The 20,539-nt window shown below is 38.4% G+C and overlaps 1 protein-coding gene across 5 annotated transcripts in view; it reads left to right on the forward strand.

The window, feature by feature from the left end:
* CHD9 (chromodomain helicase DNA binding protein 9) overlaps nt 1-20,539 on the forward strand; it is a 199,385-nt gene that overhangs the window by 145,061 nt on the left and 33,785 nt on the right. For all 5 annotated transcript variants that reach the window (XM_056136930.1, XM_056136929.1, XM_056136931.1 and 2 more), the window contains 7 exons: nt 3,771-3,881; nt 5,041-5,237; nt 5,706-5,905; nt 9,978-10,137; nt 10,595-10,684; nt 19,173-19,276; nt 19,973-20,090. In XM_056136930.1, the coding sequence (XP_055992905.1) occupies nt 3,771-3,881; nt 5,041-5,237; nt 5,706-5,905; nt 9,978-10,137; nt 10,595-10,684; nt 19,173-19,276; nt 19,973-20,090 (980 nt within the window). The remainder of the gene's footprint in view (nt 1-3,770; nt 3,882-5,040; nt 5,238-5,705; nt 5,906-9,977; nt 10,138-10,594; nt 10,685-19,172; nt 19,277-19,972; nt 20,091-20,539) is intronic.

The raw sequence follows: 20,539 nt of genomic DNA on the forward strand, positions 1-20,539 counted from the left end.
ATAATGGAGGAGGTTAAATCATCTTGCGTTAATGTGATTATTTAAAGTGCTTCAAGGATAGAAAGGATTTCTAATTTCATTTTAAATATTTAAAACTAATTTGAGGAGGTCAAAATAAAATTTCTTAAAAGAAAGATCAGAATTTTCTAACTGCCTTTATATTCCATCCCTTTTTTAAAATTTTCTTTTTTAATTAAAAAAATTGTTTTTTGGTTTTTGGGCCACACCTGGAGATGCTAAGGTTACTACTGATTCTACACTCAGGAATTATTCCTCACTGTACTTGGGGGACCATATGTGATGCCAAGGATCAAACCCAGGTCGCTCGCATGCAAGACAAACACCCTATAACAGGTGCTTGTTTCACTCTGGCCCTCATTCCGTTTTTGTTTTTGTTTTTGTTTTTGTTTTTATGGAAGCATAGCTCATGTTTTACCTTTATCTAAAGTATTTATTTTATTTTTTGTCCCATTTGGACTGATTCATAGAAATTTTCTCCTTTCACCTTTAATTTCTTTCTGTATTTTCTTCTCCTTTCCCCTCACTAATTTCAAACTGCAAGTTTTTCTTTTTCATTTATGTAGAACATGTTATAGCAGGTAGTACCAAGTGATATACCAAAAACAATGATATATGTCATCAAATGAAAAATCTTTTATCTTGCATTCATTCAGCAAACTTATGAAATCTGTGTCCAGTACTTTACTAGATGCTGGCACACTAAAAGGATTCTAGTTGTTGAAAACAAAAAAAGTAAAGGAGGAAATTGAGTAATTCTACATAAAATGGAAGAAAAGAGAATGAGGAAAGCCTTTGCCGAGAAACTAGCATTTGAGCTGAGGTTTGAAGGAAGTGTGGATATCACTGTTACAAAAAGTTATGAATCATATGTTGATAAACTACAAGGAATGTTTTAAGGAATATTTAATAGGTATGTATGAATGTACAAACTGAATTAAATGGAGATGAAAATTATGGGGTATGGAAGGTTAGATCCAAATTGTGAAAGGCTAAAAGAAATTCCATTTTGAAGAATGAACTTGATCCTGAGGCACTTAATAAGCTTCCAAAACCCTTCAAGCAGAAAATAAACCTAATGCAGTCTAGTTGGAAAGTTTAGGTATGTTATAGAGAGTGAGTTTGAATGGAGAAAGACTAAGACAGAAACACAGTAAGAGAATGTATGGGAAAAGATGGAGGAGTAGAATAGTGGAGACACACTGGTCACAGTTAGTGACCAGTTAGAAATTTGTAGAAGAAGTCTCAAAATTTCTGGTTTAAATAGCATGCATAAGAAAGAATTCATATGGGGAAAAACTATTGGAATTGTAATATTTGTGGTATTTATAGGGTATCCAAGTGGAAATACCGAAGGGACATGTGCAGGATACACATAAAGATTTTGAAAAAAAATTACCTCTTTTTTTTCATATAACAAATAAAACAAAAGTCATTTAATTGTGAAGTATCATTTTCTCCAGTAGATTATGGCTGATATAACTGTCAAGGATTTTTTTGGTAGCAAAATTAAAAAGATTTTTTTTCAGTTCATATAAAACACATTTGTGTTAGACTGGTTAAGTCTCAAGAGGCATGTGTCAGTGAAACCGTAGAGCAGCTTTATGGGTCAGAGCGATATATCGTACAATGGGTAAGGCACTTGCCTTCCACGTAACTTGCCTAGGTTCAATCCCTGGCATCCCACCCCAAATGCTCCCCTGACCACTACCAGGAATGATCCCTTAGCACAGAACCAGGAGTAAGCCATGAGCACCACCAGGTATGTTTCCCCCCCAGAAAAAAAAATTGGGGGTGGTTTTTTTTTTGTATGGGGGCGGTTGAGAAACACACCCAGAGGTACACAAGAGTTACTCTGGCTTTACACTAAGGGATCACTTCTAGCAAGCTCAGGGCACCGTATGGGGTGCCAGGAATAAAACCTGGGTTAATTGCATACAAGGAAAGCAGTTCTTTGACATTCTTACTGTACTATTGCTCTGGCCCCAAAAACAAAACAAAAAATTCTACCAGCTTTATTTGGGGAACTTTTTTTATGCTCCTGAAAATTTCTGTCTATTAAAAAAGATTTGAAAATATGCTTTTCATAAATTTTGGTATGAATAAAACTCTTTTTCATTTTGTGGTCACATCCAGTGATGCTCAAGGGTTGCTCCTGGCTCTGCACTCAGGAATTGTTCCTGGACATGTTCTGTATGGGGTACTGGGTATCAAACGCAGGTCAACTGCATACAAGGCACACGCCCTCCCCACAGTACTATGACATAACCCCCTCCACTGTATTGTCCTTAATCTTTCCCTCTGCTGAGTACAATTTCTCTCTTCTTTTCTCTTTCAAAGACAATTGGAATTGCATGTAATATCTGCCTTGATAACACAACCTAATCTTGCTAAACTGAGTTCTGTTTGCCATATAAATAGTCTCACGTTTTCTAGTTTCACATTTTCTACTCTCACTGAAAGCCATTATTCGGCTTACCATACTCATCATTTTAGTTGAAATAATGGGCTATTTTTAGTGGTTTCAAAATAAAACTATATTTCAGGACAATTTTTTTTAAAAAGGAATTTCTACCGTCCTTTTTTCCACCCTTTCCTCCCTTTGGTGGTGTTCCCTTATGTATGGGGCTGCATTATCAGCCATGGTGTTTACTAAAGGTTGCACTTGTTTGTTTTTGGGCATGCACACATGCCTACCAGAGGCTGAACTCTTGGTTGAAGCCCACTAGTTTTGGTTGCGGTTTTCACTGGGACCACCGGGGCTGTCACACATGTGCTTGCCAGCAGCTGTACATCCTGACCATGTCACTTGCACATCTGTTTGGTTGCGGCGGTTCTTCTGCAGACCATACTCCTTTCAGGAGTGCTTATGCACAAGCCGAGTGCAGCGTGGCCAGAAATACGTTGTGGCATTAGGACTCTAGACAGCAGGATTCACAGTTGGAGCTTGTGGGATACTGTGGGTTTGAACTTGTGACCATGCACTTACAGGACATACACTCCCAGCCTGAGTCTACAAAAAAAAAAAAAAAAGGAAATTCATTTCATGAAAACATTTTTTTTCCCTGCCACTTTTATTTTTATAAGCACACCTCTAAATAGAACCCTTTTTTGTCTTTTGTTTTATAGAAACAGTGAAGGCCTGACAGTTGTTGGTTCGGGCCCAGTGGTGTATTGATTGTATCTGGGGTGTCCTGGAGCATACTCAGTAGTGCACAGGAGAAAACGTGGCATTCTATCATTTGATTTTACACCTTCATCCCAGAATGTACTTTAAAAAAAAAAGTTTGAAAATCTGAATTTTCACTGTATCTAAGAATTTTAACAGTTGGGTTGAATGCACTTTTTACTTTGTAAGCAAAATGAACAGAAACTTAAGATTCAGTGACTCATTTTCATTTATTTCCCACATCTTATTCATTTTTTTAAGGAGATGTCTCTCTCAAAATATAAATTAAAGTAGATGGGGTTCAGAAAATAGTGTTTATAGAACAGGGAGGCCTGAAATTTGTTTTATTTAATTCTTAATATTCATATAATATTTCTTTAAAAAAATTTTTTTTGTCTTGTGTAGTAGTACCTTGGATAAAAGGTTGATTCTTGCTTTGTAAAGGTTTGAGTTAAACAACAATCACTTATTTAGCCCTGCTCTAAAACTATCCTATGTTAGTATAAAATGAGGTAATACATTTGATAAATTTTTTTCTTCTATGCTTCAAAACACTTTTTAAGACTGTTATTATATTTTTCAGGCGAGTTTTGTGGCATCTGGAAACCGAACAGATATTTCTTTAGATGATCCCAACTTCTGGCAAAAATGGGCTAAAAAAGCAGAAATAGATATAGATGCCCTCAGTTGCAGAGTAAGTATTTCTTTTCCTTTGTTAAAAAAGATGCATCTTGAGATATTTACTAATATTTTAAATTTTTAATTGTTAGATTGGACTGGAGTGATAGCACAGGGGCTGGAGCAATAGCACACTGGGTAGGGCGTCTGCCTTGTAGGCAGCTGACCCAGGTTTGATTCCTCTGCCCCACTGGGAGAGCCCGGCAAGCTACCGAGAGTATCTCCCCTGCATGGCAAAGCCTGGCAAGCTACCCATTACGTATTCAATATGCCAAAAACAGTAACAACAAGTCTCAGAATTTGTTGTGAGACATTACTGGTGCCTGCTCGAGCAAATCGATGAACAGGAGGACAATGACAGTGACAATTGTTAGGTTAATGTGTACTCCTTTAAATCCAGTGTACTGTGTACAAGACAAGATCTTCATGGTCTGGTCACTGTTTCCGTTAGTCAGTTGATCGATCTTTCCTGCTTTAGTACTTGACCCTACATTTATAATACATGCCAGGCCCCTCGATCTTTCATCTTCTTATAAATGCCAATTCCTTACATCCCTAGCAACTCCTCATTCTTCAACATTTCTCTGCAGTATGACTGCTCTGTGAAGCTTTGTCTGATTTTATTTGTTGGCATCTTGTATCATGAACTATTTATTTTTGAATAGCATTCATTTGCTTCCACATGCATCTGATTCTTAAAATCATGGATTTCCTGTGGGTGAAGAATGGTTTTATTTATCTTTACTTCCATATCTTTATTTAAAGCCAGGAAATTAATGAAATTCCTCAATAAGGGTTAAAAAAAAATCACCTTAGTTGTCTCGAACAAATTAAGCTGTATTGAACAGAGATAACTGGATAAAGAAACTGTATACACACACAGCGGATTACAAAAAAAAAGATGATTATCACGCAATTTTCCTCTGTGTGGATGGGTCTGGAGAATATCCTGTGAAATTAGCCAGAAGGAGAAGGACAGACATAGAAAGATTTTTCATGTGGGATGTAAAGAAACATGGTGGAGGAACAGCAGATGCACAAAAGACACAGAAACTGAAGACTGATTTCCAACTGATAGTTATTTCTTTTTTTATGGGTTTCTTGTTGAAGTATAAAACATTGTTTTTGACATAACAGTCAAAGGCCCCTCGAATAATAGCTGTTAACTTTAACAGAACAGCTTGGTCATCGACACGCCAAGAATTAGGAAGCAAACCAGACCTTTCAGTGCCACAAAAGATGAGTTGGCAGAGTTATCCGAACCAGAGAGTGAAGGCGAAGAAAAACCCAAACTCCGGAGACCCTGTGACCGTTCCAATGGCTATGGAAGAACCGAATGCTTTCGAGTAGAGAAAAACCTGCTAGTCTATGGGTAAGAAAAGTGTTTTTGATGTTTGTTACTGCCTGTCAGTTTATATTTTTTTATTGTTAAAATCAACAAAATTCATTTTTATAGTACCTTGAAGTTCTGTGTTCGACCTATATATTCAGCAGCAGGTTTTTTAAACCACACTACAGATGGAACCCAGGTTCTCACACATGCAGCCAGGCTCTCTTCCTCTGGGTCACAGTCCTTATTGCCTTAACTTTGCATGCTCAGTAATATGAAAGAGATATTACCATTTTCCATTGTTGAATAAAATATAGTAGAAATTTTATGCCATGATTCTGCATTTACTCAAGGGGCGGCGGGGGGGGGGGAGTTGATTAGACAAACCTATTTAGGACAAGATGTGTTTTTTGCCATTTTCAGGCCTTTGACCTATGAATTAAGTTTTTCTCTAGAACTTGACTTAATATTATTGTAACTATACCTTTTTTTTTTTTCTTTTTAAACCAGATGGGGCCGATGGAGAGAGATTTTATCTCATGGTCGTTTTAAAAGGCAATTAAATGAACATGATGTAGAAATAATTTGCCGTGCCCTCTTAGCATATTGCCTTGTTCATTACCGAGGAGATGAGAAAATTAAAGGCTTTATCTGGGATCTCATTACTCCAACTGAAGATGGACAGACACGAGAGCTACAAAACCATCTAGGTAAGGACATTCTTTTGTTTCCTGTATGGACTCAGTTTTTAGATATATAAAACTAGTACTTCATTGGGCTGGGGGGGCAGTATTTGCGACCACATTAAGTAGTGCTTGGGGGTCACTCTGACTCTGTGCTTAAGAGTCACTCCCTGCAGTGCTCAGGGAATCCTGTGTTCCTGAGTATTGAACTGGGGTTGCCCACATGCAGGATTAGCACCTTAACCCTGTTCTATCTCTCTGGCTTCACGTTTAGTACCTTGTAATATTTTGAAGCATTACAGATAATCTTAAAGAACCTTAACCTTCATCCTGATTCAATTCAGTCTTTTAAAAAACACCAGTGTTCTGGGGGCCAGAGAGATAAAACAGGAGGCAAAGTGTTTGCCCTGTACCAGCCAACCCCAGTTCAATTTCTGGCACTACATATGGTCCCCCAAGCCCTGCCAGGATTGATCTCTGAACACAGAGCCAGGAGGAAGCCCTGAGAACCCCTGTGTGTCCCATTCCCGCCCAAAAAAGTCAGTGTTTTTAAATTGGTGGGTTTTTTAATATTATTATCAAATATGTACTAGTTCATAGGTTATTGGTCCAATTGTATGTCTGAGAGGTCTTTGCATTTGTGTTTATGTCTCATTTTTTTATACTGGTACTCAGTAGTCCATAGTATAAATATTTCATAATTTAATAATGAATATTTAGGAACTTGTCAGACCTACTGAAAACAAGTTTTTTTTTTCTGTGAAGATTTTTGTATATTTCTTCATGTGAACATGAGTCGATCTTTCACTAAAGAAAATATTTAGAAATGAAATCGAAATATAGTCTGTATACTTTTCTTAGTACCTGGGATGTGATTCACAGATATTCAGTGTCAGCATCTCCTGGGTGCTTCTCAGAAAGGGAAGATCATTTGTCTTCATACTTACTCAAAAATTGCATTTTAACAAGTTCCTCTACATTAATTTTGAGAAACATTAATATATAATTTATATTTTTAAGATAGTTTTGTTATTCATTGTGGCTATCAATTTACAATTCTATCAGATAAATGTGCAATTGTATCAGATACTTCTTTTTCTCCATAGCCTTGCTAAGTAGAATGTTGTCTATAAAATTATTAGGACAAAGCAACTGAATTCTTTGTAAAGGTAAAGAATCCTTGAATGGGTGTTCAATTTTGTTCTATTGAATCAGTAAAAATCTGTAAAATGCCTGCTATGTGTTTCTCGTACAGGGTGCCAGCAAGATTAGAAGCAGCAAGATAAATAGAATCCCTGAGCTTATAATCATTTAGGCCACATAGTCAGATATAATAGCAAGTAGATAATTTAATCAAATAATTATGGATGGTGATTAGTGCCATGAATAAATCCAGTTCTAAAATCAATACTGATTTACATCCATGTGGTCATTAGATGTCTATCTCAATAGAAGTCAGTGAAGGCTGGCAAATGACTCAAAAGATTGCAGCGCAGAGCTTAAATGTTAGAGCCCTTGATTTGATCCCCAGCACTATACAGTTCCCACACACTGCTGAAAGTGACCCCTGAGCATTGCACTGAGAGTAACCTGCACTCTACCAGGTGTGAACCAAAAACCACCACCAAAACCAATAAAAATAGTAGGGAAAGCTGACGTCTGGTGAAGATGGAAATTTACACAAAGCAATTGTACTGTTCTTTGAAACCTCATTTATTTAACAATAAAGGGGAAAATAAATATTGCAGCACTTAAAGTAAAGTAAAGTAAAGGCCCTCCCATTGATCGTCGATTTACTCGAGCGGGCCCAGTAACGTCTCCATTGGAGACTGTTGTTACTGTGTCTGGTATATCGAATACTCTCGGTAGCTTGCCGGGCTCTCCGAGAGGGGCGGAGGAATCGAACTCAGGTCGGCCATCTTGGCCACTTGTAAGGCGAACGCCCTACTGCTGTGCTATCGATTGTAGCACTTGAAATTAATAAATTCTGCAGGACTGAGACCTGAATGATTTTTTCCCCTTTTACTTCTTTTTCTTTTTTTTACTAAATCACCATGGATAAACAGTTACAAAGTTGTCCATGATTGGGTTTCAGTCAGTTAGAAAATGGAGAAAACAGAGAAGCTATCCAAAATCCACTTGGCTGTCAATTGAACATTTTTATTGTATCTTAATCACCTCCTCCCAGGTTGTCATGAATTAAGCATATTATTGGCATCTAGTGAGTAGAGGACAAAAGTCACACAGTCTGCAAGAATGAAGGGTGGTATGGATTACAATACCAGTAACAAAATTAAGGATTAGAAACTGCAACCAGGGCTGAAAGAAGGCACAGTGATGTGATGGGACCTGAGAGATAGGGCATTGGGTAGGTGCGCCTGCCTTTTATGCTGCCAACCTGCGTTCAATCCTCAGCACCCCAGCCAGTCACCAGAGCCCATCAGGAGTGACCCTGAGCAGAGCAGTTGTGCCCCCCCCACCCTACCGCCTCCCAAATAAACAGAGAGTTCTTGCTTTACAACATTACAAGCCTATGTGGTCATGAGTTCAAATCTCCCATGTATATTGAGAATGATCCTGGCAGCTCTGTGCTTCCAAGCCTTGCAGCCTATTTGTATGTAGTTTCCAGTGCCCCCAAGAAGAAGAAAGAACCAAATGTATTTAAGAGACCTTCAATAGTTGCTTGTCTGCTGCCAAGGTTTCCACTTACAGTTGTAAGAAAAAAGTCCTTGCACTTTCTGCCTCTCTGATTGTGGCTCAGCTGTTAATGTGATGATTCATGTCTTAGATTTATTTCAAAATAGTATGGGAGACTGGTATGTAAACAGAGTATAGGTGAGACAAAATTGACATTGAAATGGTAACTGCTGATGTTGGATGAAGGTGATCTCTCATTTCATTCCATGTGTTTTGTATGTGGTGAATTTCATAATTTAAAACGCAAGCATATATCCTCCTGAGTGGAGAGTTAAGAAACAACAGCAAAATGCTGGAAGCTAGAAACAAACATTTTAAGGGTAACTAACTTGGGGCTCGAGTGATAGTACAGTGCATAGGGTGTTTACCTTGCACGTGTGGCCTACCCAGATTCAATCCCCAGCATCCCATATGGTCCCCCAAGCACTGCCAGGAATAATTCCTGAGTGTAGAGCCAAGAGGAACCCCTGAACATCACTGGGTTTGATACCCCCCCCCCAAAGGATGACTAGCTTAAACCAGCTAGAATTGTATCTTCAGGTAGCAGTGGCAAAGTCATTGATTCCTTTGCTTCAGAAATTACCTAAAAAGCTTTGGGAGTTGGTGATGTAAGTGAATGCCTAAAAGCAGGATCTGGGCCAGGCTGCAGAGATAGTACAGTGGGTAGGGCGTCTGCCTTGCACATGACCAAACACTGCCAGGAGTAATTCCTGTATGCAGAGCCAGGAGTAACGCCTGTGTACCGCCGGGTGTGACCCAAAAAGCCAAAAAAAAAAAAAATAGGTTTGACCTTTTGGTTTGCATTTGGGAAATGAAATATGTTTGAACAACAACAAAAATAGACTCGAGAGCTGTAGAAATAATACGCAGGTTAATGTGCTTGTCTTGTGCATGGCTGACTCTGGTTCATTCTCAATACCACTAGGAGTAATTCCTGAATACAGAGCCAGATATCAGTCCTGAGTACCATCAATTATAGCCCAAAATCTCACACACCTCCCCAAAATGATCAGAGTGATTTCTTTTTATCCATGGAATTAATCATGTGGTTATTTGGGGAAAATTGTGTTGATGTATAGTTGTAAAATCCATGTAGACTTATTTTGAGATTAGGTCAGTATTATTGCCAGTGATTATTTTAAAGGTGGGGTCTGGGGAGATTGTACAGGGGATAAGGTACTTGTCTTTCATGAGCCGACCCAATTCGAATCCCTGGCACTACATATGGTCTTCCAAGCACTGTCAGTGTGGCCCCAAAACAATTCCCCAAAATTAATATTTTAAACATCTCCTTGTAGCCTCCACAAACCTGAAGATCTCCAGAAATTTCTTGTACTGAATGTTTTAACTTGCAGCTCTTTATACAATTTAATACTAATTTCAAATGTTCTCATTTTGCTAGGTTTATCAGCACCAGTACCTCGGGGTCGAAAAGGGAAGAAAGTAAAGACTCAGGCAAGCTCATTTGATATACAGAAAGCAGAATGGCTTCGAAAATATAATCCTGAGCAGTTACTTCAAGATGAGGGGTACAAAAAACATATAAAACATCACTGTAACAAGTAAGTAGTAGGGTTTTTCAACTGTTTTTGAATTTTTTTTAATTCCTTTTGATTGTTAAAATGTGATGATTTTGCATAGTGACAGTATGGTCAAGAAGCAGTCCTAATCTTAATCTCACAGGGTATCTAATTTTCAGTAAATTATGGTACCTCTGTGTCGCTACGTGTAAAGGTAAAAGGTAAAGGCCCTCCCGTTGATCGTCGATTTGCTCGAGCGGGCCCGTGTATCAACGGAAATAAAACTGGCCTCCAGAAGATAATATATTTTATTTGGATATTAAATAATGATTGTGAATATTTTTGAGAAACCTACTTGATATGTATGATCATAATGAAATTTATTTAATTGGGAGTAACTATAAAAATCTTGTATACAAATTCTTTTCTGATTTTAACTCCCTAGATTTTTTTTTTCATGATTAATACTTCATGTCTTTTGCTTCTCCCTGATTTTTAGGGTTTTGCTTCGTGTCAGAATGCTGTATTACCTAAAGCAAGAAGTCATTGGAAATGAATGTCAGAAAGTATTTGATGGAGTCGATGCAAGGTAAATTAAATGACGTGTTTATTTTGATTTTCAGTAGTATTTTGTGGGGAAAAAAATAATGTGACTAGAAAAATTGTGTGTTAAGTGGTTCCTTTCTCGGTGAAATTCATAGGAATCAAAATCCACCAAAATCATTTCGTGCCAGTTTGTTACATTTCTTCTATTAATCTCATCTTTAACTCTGCCACTAAAGGTTATAGATAGTAATAGCAATAATAACTACAGCAGTGATTATTAAATATCACCAACTCCTATACAAATCGCTTAGTCATTCCTGAAACGCATTTTGAGCTCTCATTATGTAGGTGCTGTGAAACTCTAGTAATACAAAAACAATGTAGTCCTCATCCTTAAGGAAAATTTGACTTCAATGAGGAATAAACAGACCAACATAATTATACTGCAGTGTGTTAAGTGCTTTATGTTTACCAGCAGTTGCATCTTGGTCTTTAATACTATAAGTAATTCTTCCCATTTTTCTCAGCCCACTGTCCATAGCAGCTATTTTTTAAAACCTCCCTGCATGCATTGAACTCACTGGCCCTGTTTTGTAGAGGAAATACAGGTACCCCGTCAAACAGAAATTAACTCAGAAACAAAAAGGAACAGGAACTTCCTGGCTCCAAATCTAAAGCTTAATCTCTCTGTGCTCATTTTTTGCATCTTGCCTGTTATGTTTTACTGGAAGAGATTTGATGGTGATTGACTTTTGTTGTCTACATGTGACCCATCCAACACCCTGCCTGGTCTCTCAGTTCCTGTCCTTTATCTTCCATCATCTTTTTTTTCCTCTCTGCTACGACCACATACATAAATTATGTACTTAAACTTGGCATCATCAGTAACAGTGTACCACTTAAATCTGGGTTTCAACCATCACAGCCTTCCTTCCAACTTGCTTAACTTGGGTACTTTTCATTTTAAATCTCTAACTTGATCATATTGCTATCCCATCATACTACTGCCTCACCGGAGTCACTGCATTCGTGTTTCCACTTTCCTCATTATTCAGTCTATATTCTCTATATCCTGATACTTGTCTCACTAATTGAAGTCCTTTGCCTTTCTTTCTCTCTCTTCTATTTACTTCTTGCTTGCTCCCAAACAGTTGAACATTGCTGGAGAAAATCAAGCAAATCCTGCTATATCAAGGCACTTCAAATTTATGAGCATTGTCCTCAAGTGAGATTAAACACGAGCTGTTTAACCCTGGTAACTGGTAAATTTTGCTTTCCTACTCTTGAAGAGGACCATTCCACTCTCTCTCTCTGCAAACCATCTTTCCACCCTACCATCGCCTTCCAGTAATGATTTTGCTATATATTTCTTTTATTTGGGGGTTGGGGGCCTTCCAACTCTAGTGCTCTGGGACGCTGAGGCCACTCCTGGCAAACTCAGCCAACTGGGCTGGCAGTCCAGTGCTACCTACCATCGTTTCTACTTGCACATTGCATGGCTGTTCCTGCTGTTCCTTTCCTCGGGATAAAATAGAAGTGTTCCCTTCTCCTAAGGCAACCTGTGTGTCTTGGAACTCTTCTCTGACCATGTTTTTTGCTTTTTGGGGTTTTTTTTTAAGGTCACCTGGTGGTGCTTGGGGGACCATACAGTGCCAGGGATTGAATTAAACCCGGGGCTCCTGTATGCAAGGCCTTGCATAGCAGCCCTTTGAGTTATCTCCCTGGCCCCTTCTCTTAACTTTTAAGGACTTATTCCTGTAGTTCTTTCCTTTCTTTCCAGAATCATTATTTTCATTTTCTTTATTGAATTATGCTGGCATAACATACATCTTAATATTCACTTTTTGGGGAGGGAACAAAAGGGAAGAAACTCCTATAATAGCTGTCATACCACTCCGTCTCTCTGCCTCTTTTCCAACACTCTTTAAAACATTGTTAGTGATCTCCCAGCAATGTTTGGGGGTGGCAGATGGTGCCACGGGCAGAACTCCAAGCAGAACTCAGCCTGCAACTAGCCAGCAGTGCTAAAAGGCTCACAGGGCCTTACTGGGCAGTGTGGTGCCAGGGATCCCACTCATTCGAGCTTTCCCCTGACTCTTGCCTCTGCTACTTTATCATGTGTTTTCTCTTCCATGTATTCTTTCATCCCTACTATCCTGGTGATTATGGGTCTTAGCAAGGCCACCACTAATGAGCTAAAATGTGACCAATTCTCTAAATTTCTTCTCTTTATCCCTTTTTGGAAGACAAACGAGGTATTCGTGCTGCTCTATATAGTAGGTCTGGATATAAGTATTCATGCTTCTTATACCCACCTGGTTGTCCTGAGCTCTCTTCACAATCTTTCCCTTCAGTGAACTAATCTTATCATGCTCTATGAACAAGTGACTTTTTTTTTTTTAGTGAATCACTGTGAAGTACAGTTACATACTTACAAACTTTCGTGCTTGCGTTTCAGTCATACAATGATCAAGTACCCATCCCTCCATTAGTGCCCATTCTCTACCACCAATGATCCCAGTATCCCTCCCACCACCCCCACCCCATCCCCCACTCCCTACCCTGCCCCTGTGGCAGGGCATTCCCATTTGTTCTCTTTTTCCTGTTGGGTGTTGTAGTTTGCAGTAGATGCCTTGAGTGGCCATTGTGTTTGCACACAGAACAGATGACTCAAATTTGCAGAGTCTTCCTAGAATTCTCTGTGAGTCTAAGATCTCCAAGTCCAGTTGATACCTTAAAATTTCCCCAGTTCTCGGAACATAAAGTAACAAAATAGGAGACTGACACCCAAGAATGGCCGAGATTAGTACCAGGAATTTTACTCCATGGCTTGGAGGCCAACCACACATGCTAGGGGAAAAGGGAGCTCAGATAGAGAAGGGAACACCAAATAAATGTGTTGGGAGGATCCTTCCAGGATGGGAGAAGCATGCGGAAAGTAGACTGTAGACTAAACATGATTGTCACCCATTGCCTCTTTTGCAAACCACAACACCCAATAAGAGAGAGAGAACAAAAGGGAATGCCCTGCCACAGAGACAGGGTGGGATGGGGGGGATGGGGGGTGGGAGGGATACTGGGATCTGTGGTGGTGGGAAATGGGCACTGGTAGAAGGATGGGTATTTGATCATTGTATAATTGAAACCCAAGCACAAAAATGTGTAAGTCTGCAACTGTACCTTAAAGATGTCTCACTATTAAAAATTAAAAATAATAATAATAATAATAATAATAAATTCCTCAGTTCTCAAAATTTTGTGGGACCAGGGATTGAGGCGTACGTTCTACGTACCCAATCCAATGGTGTCATTCTTGATTCCTCTCTACTCCTTAAATCTTGTGAAAAGACTTGTTAGAACATATGCCAAATCTGAATCCTCTTCACTATATTTTCTGCTAAGTCCAAGAGTTCAAATCTCATTTGATTTTTTTCAGTGACAGCCTTATTTGATCTCTCAACTTCAACTTTTGCCTCTCTAGCATCCAACCTTTATAGAGTAGCTAACATGGTTTTTCTGGAGCAGCAATCAAGTCATGGCACTTTTCTTCTTAAAATCTTTCAGGTCCTTCTCATTTCTCAATTGATAAAACCCAAACTCCCTACAAGACCCTGGACAACTCTGTGGTCTTGTCCTTCATTCTCACTTACCCACAGTGCTTCGGTCACTGGTGTTTCTATTCCTCAGCATGTCATAAGCTCATCCTTTGCTATTCCTTTTAGTACAGATTACTCAGTCCTCTGATCTTTTCATAGAACCACCTCTTGAAATAATTCAGGTCTTACCTCCTTAGATAGGTATTCCCTGCCCACCCTAGGTAAAGCAGCCCATCTGTCATTCTGCACTATTGATTTTATTCATGATACATTTTTTTCCAACTTTGTTTAATCACCATAGTTTACAAAGTCATTTGTAATAAAGTTGTTATGGGCATTCGATATTCCGACACCAATCCCACCACCCGTGTGACCTTCCCTCTATCATTGTCCCCAATTTTCCACCCACCCACCAAGCCTGCACCCATAGCAAGCACAAAATAATTTATTTTACAGTGCTCAATACAATAAAATGGCTAATGGAATTAATTGAAAAATACTTAAGTAAAAGAAAATTTGTGAATATCGGTCTCACAATGGGGTCATTAAAATCTTTGAGCATTGACTGAGCTCTTTGTTGCTAGCCTTCTGTTACTGTTTTTATTAATTTATTTAGTCAGCTTCTGTGCTTCTTTTCCATCTAATTTGCTGTGCTCCTACTGGGCTGTCAGTATTGTGGAATTTGGAGGTGTCCTGACCACATGCTGCAGTAACTCCAGGATCTATAGATCTGCGTCGATGAATTTCAGCAGTTTGGCCTAGCTAGCATCTTTGCAAATGAATTAGTCTAGAAGCAGTAAAGCTGGGCTGTTTGAATGTTGGCAGCTGTAGGGTGTGGATGCAGTTGCCAGGGCTTCTACAAGGTGGGGGCTCGGCCTGCCCAGCCCCAAGTGTACCCTAGAGTTTTCAGTTTGGTGTCCTGTGTACCTGTGCATTTAGCGACTTGACTTGCAACTCTTCTGAAGAGCTTCATCATCAGTCATGGCGCTGGGCCATTGTATTTACATGGCAGCAGCTGTGAGATGTGGGTGTGGCTGCTTGGGCTTCTAGCAGTGGCGCGTGTAGGGGGAAGCTGCCACTTTTAATATGAAAAGATACATATTTGCGTACTATCATTCTCCCATTAAAATTTATCTTCATCATAATATGCCTTCAAGTTAAGTTTCTTTGAAGGTAAATATTCTACCTTATGATGAGTGCATGTCCGGTCCCTTGAATATGAACAATATTAAATAAGCACTTAGCAAACATTTGTTGACTTTCACTTGGCATGGCTTGATCAGATGCGCTTTGTTTTCCTAGAACTGCTCTCTGTGAATTGTTCCTTATTATCTGTGATTTATCTCCCCCTTTCTGGCTTCATCTCAATTTTTACTTCTCCCTCAATGTGCACAAAGTCTTTGGTCACACTTTTGGACCCCGTATCTCTTCACACTACCATACTATTACTCCCCTTGATTTCACAGCCTATCTTCTGAGAAAAATCTGTGTTTGCCCTCAGCTTTTCTCTCCCCTCCCACTCATTATGCATTCTTCACAGTTGTGCTTCTATCTTCTTTGCCAGCACTTGCAATTGCTTACCAAATTCTTGGTGATAAATTTGATGATACCTAGATGTTTATCTTAATTTCCCTTATTCAGCAACTTCCTTTCTTTTCTTGTATGTGTAGTCTACTTTTAATTATTATAGCTTAACCTGGTCATAATAATGTTGACACATGGATTTGATGTGCAAAGTTACTTCACCTCAATACCACCGAGACCCTCCATCACTGTCCTTGACATTAATTTAAATTGGTCTCATCTTGCCCACCTCCACTATTGCCCTATTATTCGCTAATCTCATCTTTATAACCCAGGACCGAAGGTTTGACATCCTTCGACACTGTCTATTCCCTTGATTTTTTTTCTCTTTATATGACAGATGAATGAGATCACTTATTCAGTTAATGAGATCCATGTAGTTCTATCCAAGTTGCAGCAAACCACAAAATTTCATTTTTTCCTTAGAGCTGTGTAGTAGTCTTTTGTGTGTATATATACCACACCTTCTTTTTACATTTATCTGTCATTGGACATTTGGGTTGTTTCCATAGCCTGGCTTGAATGCTTCTGTGATAACCATTCTCTTAGAGAGTTTTGCTTTCTGCTTGTTACTTTCGGGCATCTCTCTCTTCCTTAAATGTCTCTTAAATATTTTTTATTTCTTTCCTTTTTCTACTTTCTTAGGTGCTCTCATTTGTTTTCCAGTTCATTTCTAAACTAATGGTTCTAGTCCACATCTCTTCAGAACTTCAGACCCATATTTCTCAAATGTCCCAGGATTTCCGTTGTTTCTGGATCTTGGTCGGAGGGAGGGAGACACACCAGTGGGGTTCCTTCCCCTTCCTAGTTCTGTGTTCATGGGTCACTCCTAGCAGTGCTGAAGGTATTCTGTGTGGTGCCAGGGATCAAACTTAGGTAGGCTGAATGCAAGACTCTCTGAGCCCTAAAACATGTGTTCTTGCTGGAACAATCTCTCCCCTTCTTTCCTCCATTCCATCCCTCTATTATTCATCTGGCTTCAACTTAGCCTGACCTCAAGTCAGGGGTAGGCACTTACCCAGAGTCCCCTTTCATTGCATTGCATTCATCACACAACATTGCAATTACCTCTTTAAAAAGGCAGGTGAAGTCTTACTATGGCCATTATTAGCACTTTGTGAGCCCTCTTTATATTTTGAATGACTTATATAGCCTGTAGTTGTACAAGGTGAATCTATGCAGAAAATATCAGATGTGCTGAATTTTAAACAGAAATAAATAACTGGACCACATGTGCCTTACTATATTCCTTTTCCTACCAGTTAATGGAGACTTAACATGCATATGGCACTCAGGTTCAAACCATGAGGAATAAAGAGTGCCTTCTGCTTTGTTCAAGCAGAACCCTCCACCTCAGATGATAATCATTGTGTTAAACTTGGAGTGACTCCTGATGGTAATGAAGAGGAACTGCGTGACACCCTTTTTCCCCCCTCAGGGTTCCTGTCTCCAGTGTTCTCGTTATCTCAGTTCTCGGGCTTCGTTTTATCCTGGCTAGGAATGCAATTTTTGAAAAAATGGAAAAAAATCAGAATAAAAGACACAGAGGCATAGTACCAGGGTTAGGGCACTTCCTTGAGTACACTTGACCCCAGTTCCATACCTGGCACCAGATATGGTCCCCCAAGCACCACCTGGAGTAACCTCTCTGCACAGAGCCAGAAATATCCCCGAGCACTGCCAAGTGTGGCCCCAAAACAAACAAGCAAAAATTTTGACGGATTTTTCTTTATTTTTAATTTATGTAACCACAGAAAAATCTTTTTTCTACTATTATCCAAAAGATTGGATTTTTTTTCAATTGTAGAATTTAAAAAATTAATTTTTAAACAAAAATTTGATGTAAGGTGTTTGTTTAAGTGTAGAAAATTTTCTTTAACAATCTAGAAAGGCGTCTTTACTCATCTCTCCATATGCCTTGGATTAAAACACTTCTTGTTAAAACACTAATGAAAAATTAAAAGTAACTTATCAATTTTTCATCTAATTGTGTAAGACTTAAATGTTTGTTACCAATTTCTTTTTAATTAACTGTATCCATGATTAAATATTTGTGGGTTCTTACAGACGAGCCTAGGAACATAACTATATCAGTTTATTTCTATATGAAAATTTATTTTGAATTTTGCAGAACAGTCAACTTACAAGTGAGCCTTAGCCACACAACTTAATCCTAAGTACAAAGTTCACCTTTTTTTTTTTTTCAAATCTGTAGGCCTTCATTAGTTTAATAAAATTATGGCACCAAAACTAAGAGATTTAAATTCTACTTAGTATAATTGATACGTAGTTTAAATAGTTTTCTAAATTGATGATTTATGTATATCATTAGGGAAATTCTCGGCTAGAATATTTTATTTCCTGAGGTTATTTACCCTCATTCCTTCTCTTGATTATTGAATATAAAAATGGTATGTGAGCCTAATTATTATCTTCACTTGCTGAATCTCATCAAACATTCCCCACATGCTACTCTAAAGGCGACCATGGTTAAAAAAATCACTGGCAAAGAAGTGAATATTTCAGTCCTTACATACCTATCATGTTTTCCTCTTTTGATGTGATACTCATTGCACTTATAGAATGTTTCTAGGGAAATAATAATTTTAGATAATAAGCAGAGTAAAAGAAAATTATGTTTGCAAATGCTGCAGTTGTCTCTTACTTAGGAAAGCAGCCAAATTATCAAAGTACCATAGAGTTAGAATAATTTTAGTAGTTTATTACATTGTCACTTTGTGACATGGTGTTATATACAATATTATAATTGTACTTTGAGTGTTTTAATCAAATGATGAACCAGAGACCTTCATTTTCCTTTCCCTTATAAGCAAATCTAATTTTAAAGTGTGCTTTTCTTAGGAACAAGTCTTTTTTTTTTTTTAAGCTAACAACTGTCTTTAAAAGACATAATTTGTTTTCTAGTATAAAGTAGTTTATTTACCCTTTTTGGGTCTCAGTCTTCTAGTATACAAGATGAAATTTTTGAGCCAGAGTATTTTTGTCAAATTAACATGACAGTTGACTCCATTTTCCAAAGAAAGTTTTGTCTGTATCTAAAGGAAATCAGTGGAATTAATAGAAAATAATGGAAATAATATGACTTCTTGAAAGTAAAATAAACCTGTTTAAACTTATTTCTTCTGTTACACTCAATAATACTCATTTGTTTTATGGTAACTGATAAAAGTGAAATAAAATAATTAAAATTTTTTTATTGTGGTAATTGCAGAAAATAGAATTTTTAACTTCAGTTTCTAAAAATTGCAGTGCATTACACAGTAAAGTTCTGCCTCCTCTTTTACATGTTTGCAGTAATTCATAATGTTACGTTGTGATTTTTTTTTTAAGTGACATTGATGTTTGGGTCCCAGAGCCAGACCACTCTGAAGTTCCTGCCGAGTGGTGGGATTTTGATGCTGATAAGTCACTCCTAATAGGAGTTTTTAAACATGGTAAGTCAGACAGACTTGAGGTAGGTAATTTATTTTTTTATATTGTCATTTAGCTAGTTCTGTGTATTCATTTTTTTTTCACTTAAAGCTTTATAGCAGTAAACTTTACTGTTATGAAATATGTGATGCAAAGCTTATACTGCCAAATTGTCAGCCACTCCATTTTCTCATGGCATACATGCTCTGGTTCTCTTAGCCTCAAGAAAATTCTCACATAGGGCTGGAGAGATAGCTCAGCGGGCCAGGCGTTTGCCTTGCACGTGGCCGACCCGGGTCCAATTCCCAGCATCCCATATGGTCCCCTGAGCACTGCCGCACTGCCAGGAGTAACTCCTGAGTAGCAGAGCCAGGAGAAACCCCTGTGCATCTCTGGGTGTGACCCAAAAGGCAGAAAGAAAAAAAAAAAGTCTCACAAAGCATTCTCTCTCAGGAGTAGGTCTTATCCAAAACAAGTTTCATATGTACCTGTGTGATCAATTTTTCCTCCTTTTAACTTTGACTGGAAAATTTAACCTAGACTTAAAGATAGCCATATTTTCAGATCATGTAATGTGTGTGATGATTTCTAGAAAACGTTCTTAACCTGTATCCTTTTAGCCTCTAGCCTTTTTATTCCAAGACCGTCATCGTTATAAGTATGAGGAATGCCTGTGTTTCTAACTCCGTTTCACTTTCTTTAATTGGTGATCTCTCCAGGTTATGAAAAATACAACACCATCCGAGCAGACCCGGCGCTATGCTTCTTAGAAAGAGTGGGGAAGCCCGATGAGAAAGCAGTTGCAGCAGAGCAGAGGGCCAATGACTTTATGGATGGGTGTGTGCCTTTCGGAGTCCTGAATTTACCATATGTCTCTATCAGCATCCACCTGTTCTATACCAGTGATGTTTGGTTTGAAACAATGTAGTAACAATAGAACTGAAGCTTATAGTCTATAAAGAGATGATGTTACTCAAGTAAATTAGCACTTGCCTCTGGTCAAGCAAGAAACTAGACCTGTTCCACACTCATTCTTTTGAGGAGTCCCTTGATTTTTTTTTTCCATTCTTTAATCTTTTTTTTTTTTCGCTTGTTGGTATTTTATTTTCTTTTGGGGGGCCATACACAGCAATGCTTAGGACTTCTGGCTTTGCTTAGGGGATCACATGGGAAGCTAGGAATCGAGCGCGGGTTGGCCACATGCAAGGCTGCATACACTCTGCCTTCTGTGCTATCTCTGTGGCCTAAACCATTTTTCTTGGGGTTTTTTTGTTTTTTTTGGTTTG

This window comes from Sorex fumeus, unplaced genomic scaffold, assembly GCF_029834395.1.
Source record: "Sorex fumeus unplaced genomic scaffold, SorFum_2.1 ptg000122l, whole genome shotgun sequence".
NCBI classification, from domain to species: domain Eukaryota; kingdom Metazoa; phylum Chordata; class Mammalia; order Eulipotyphla; family Soricidae; genus Sorex; species Sorex fumeus.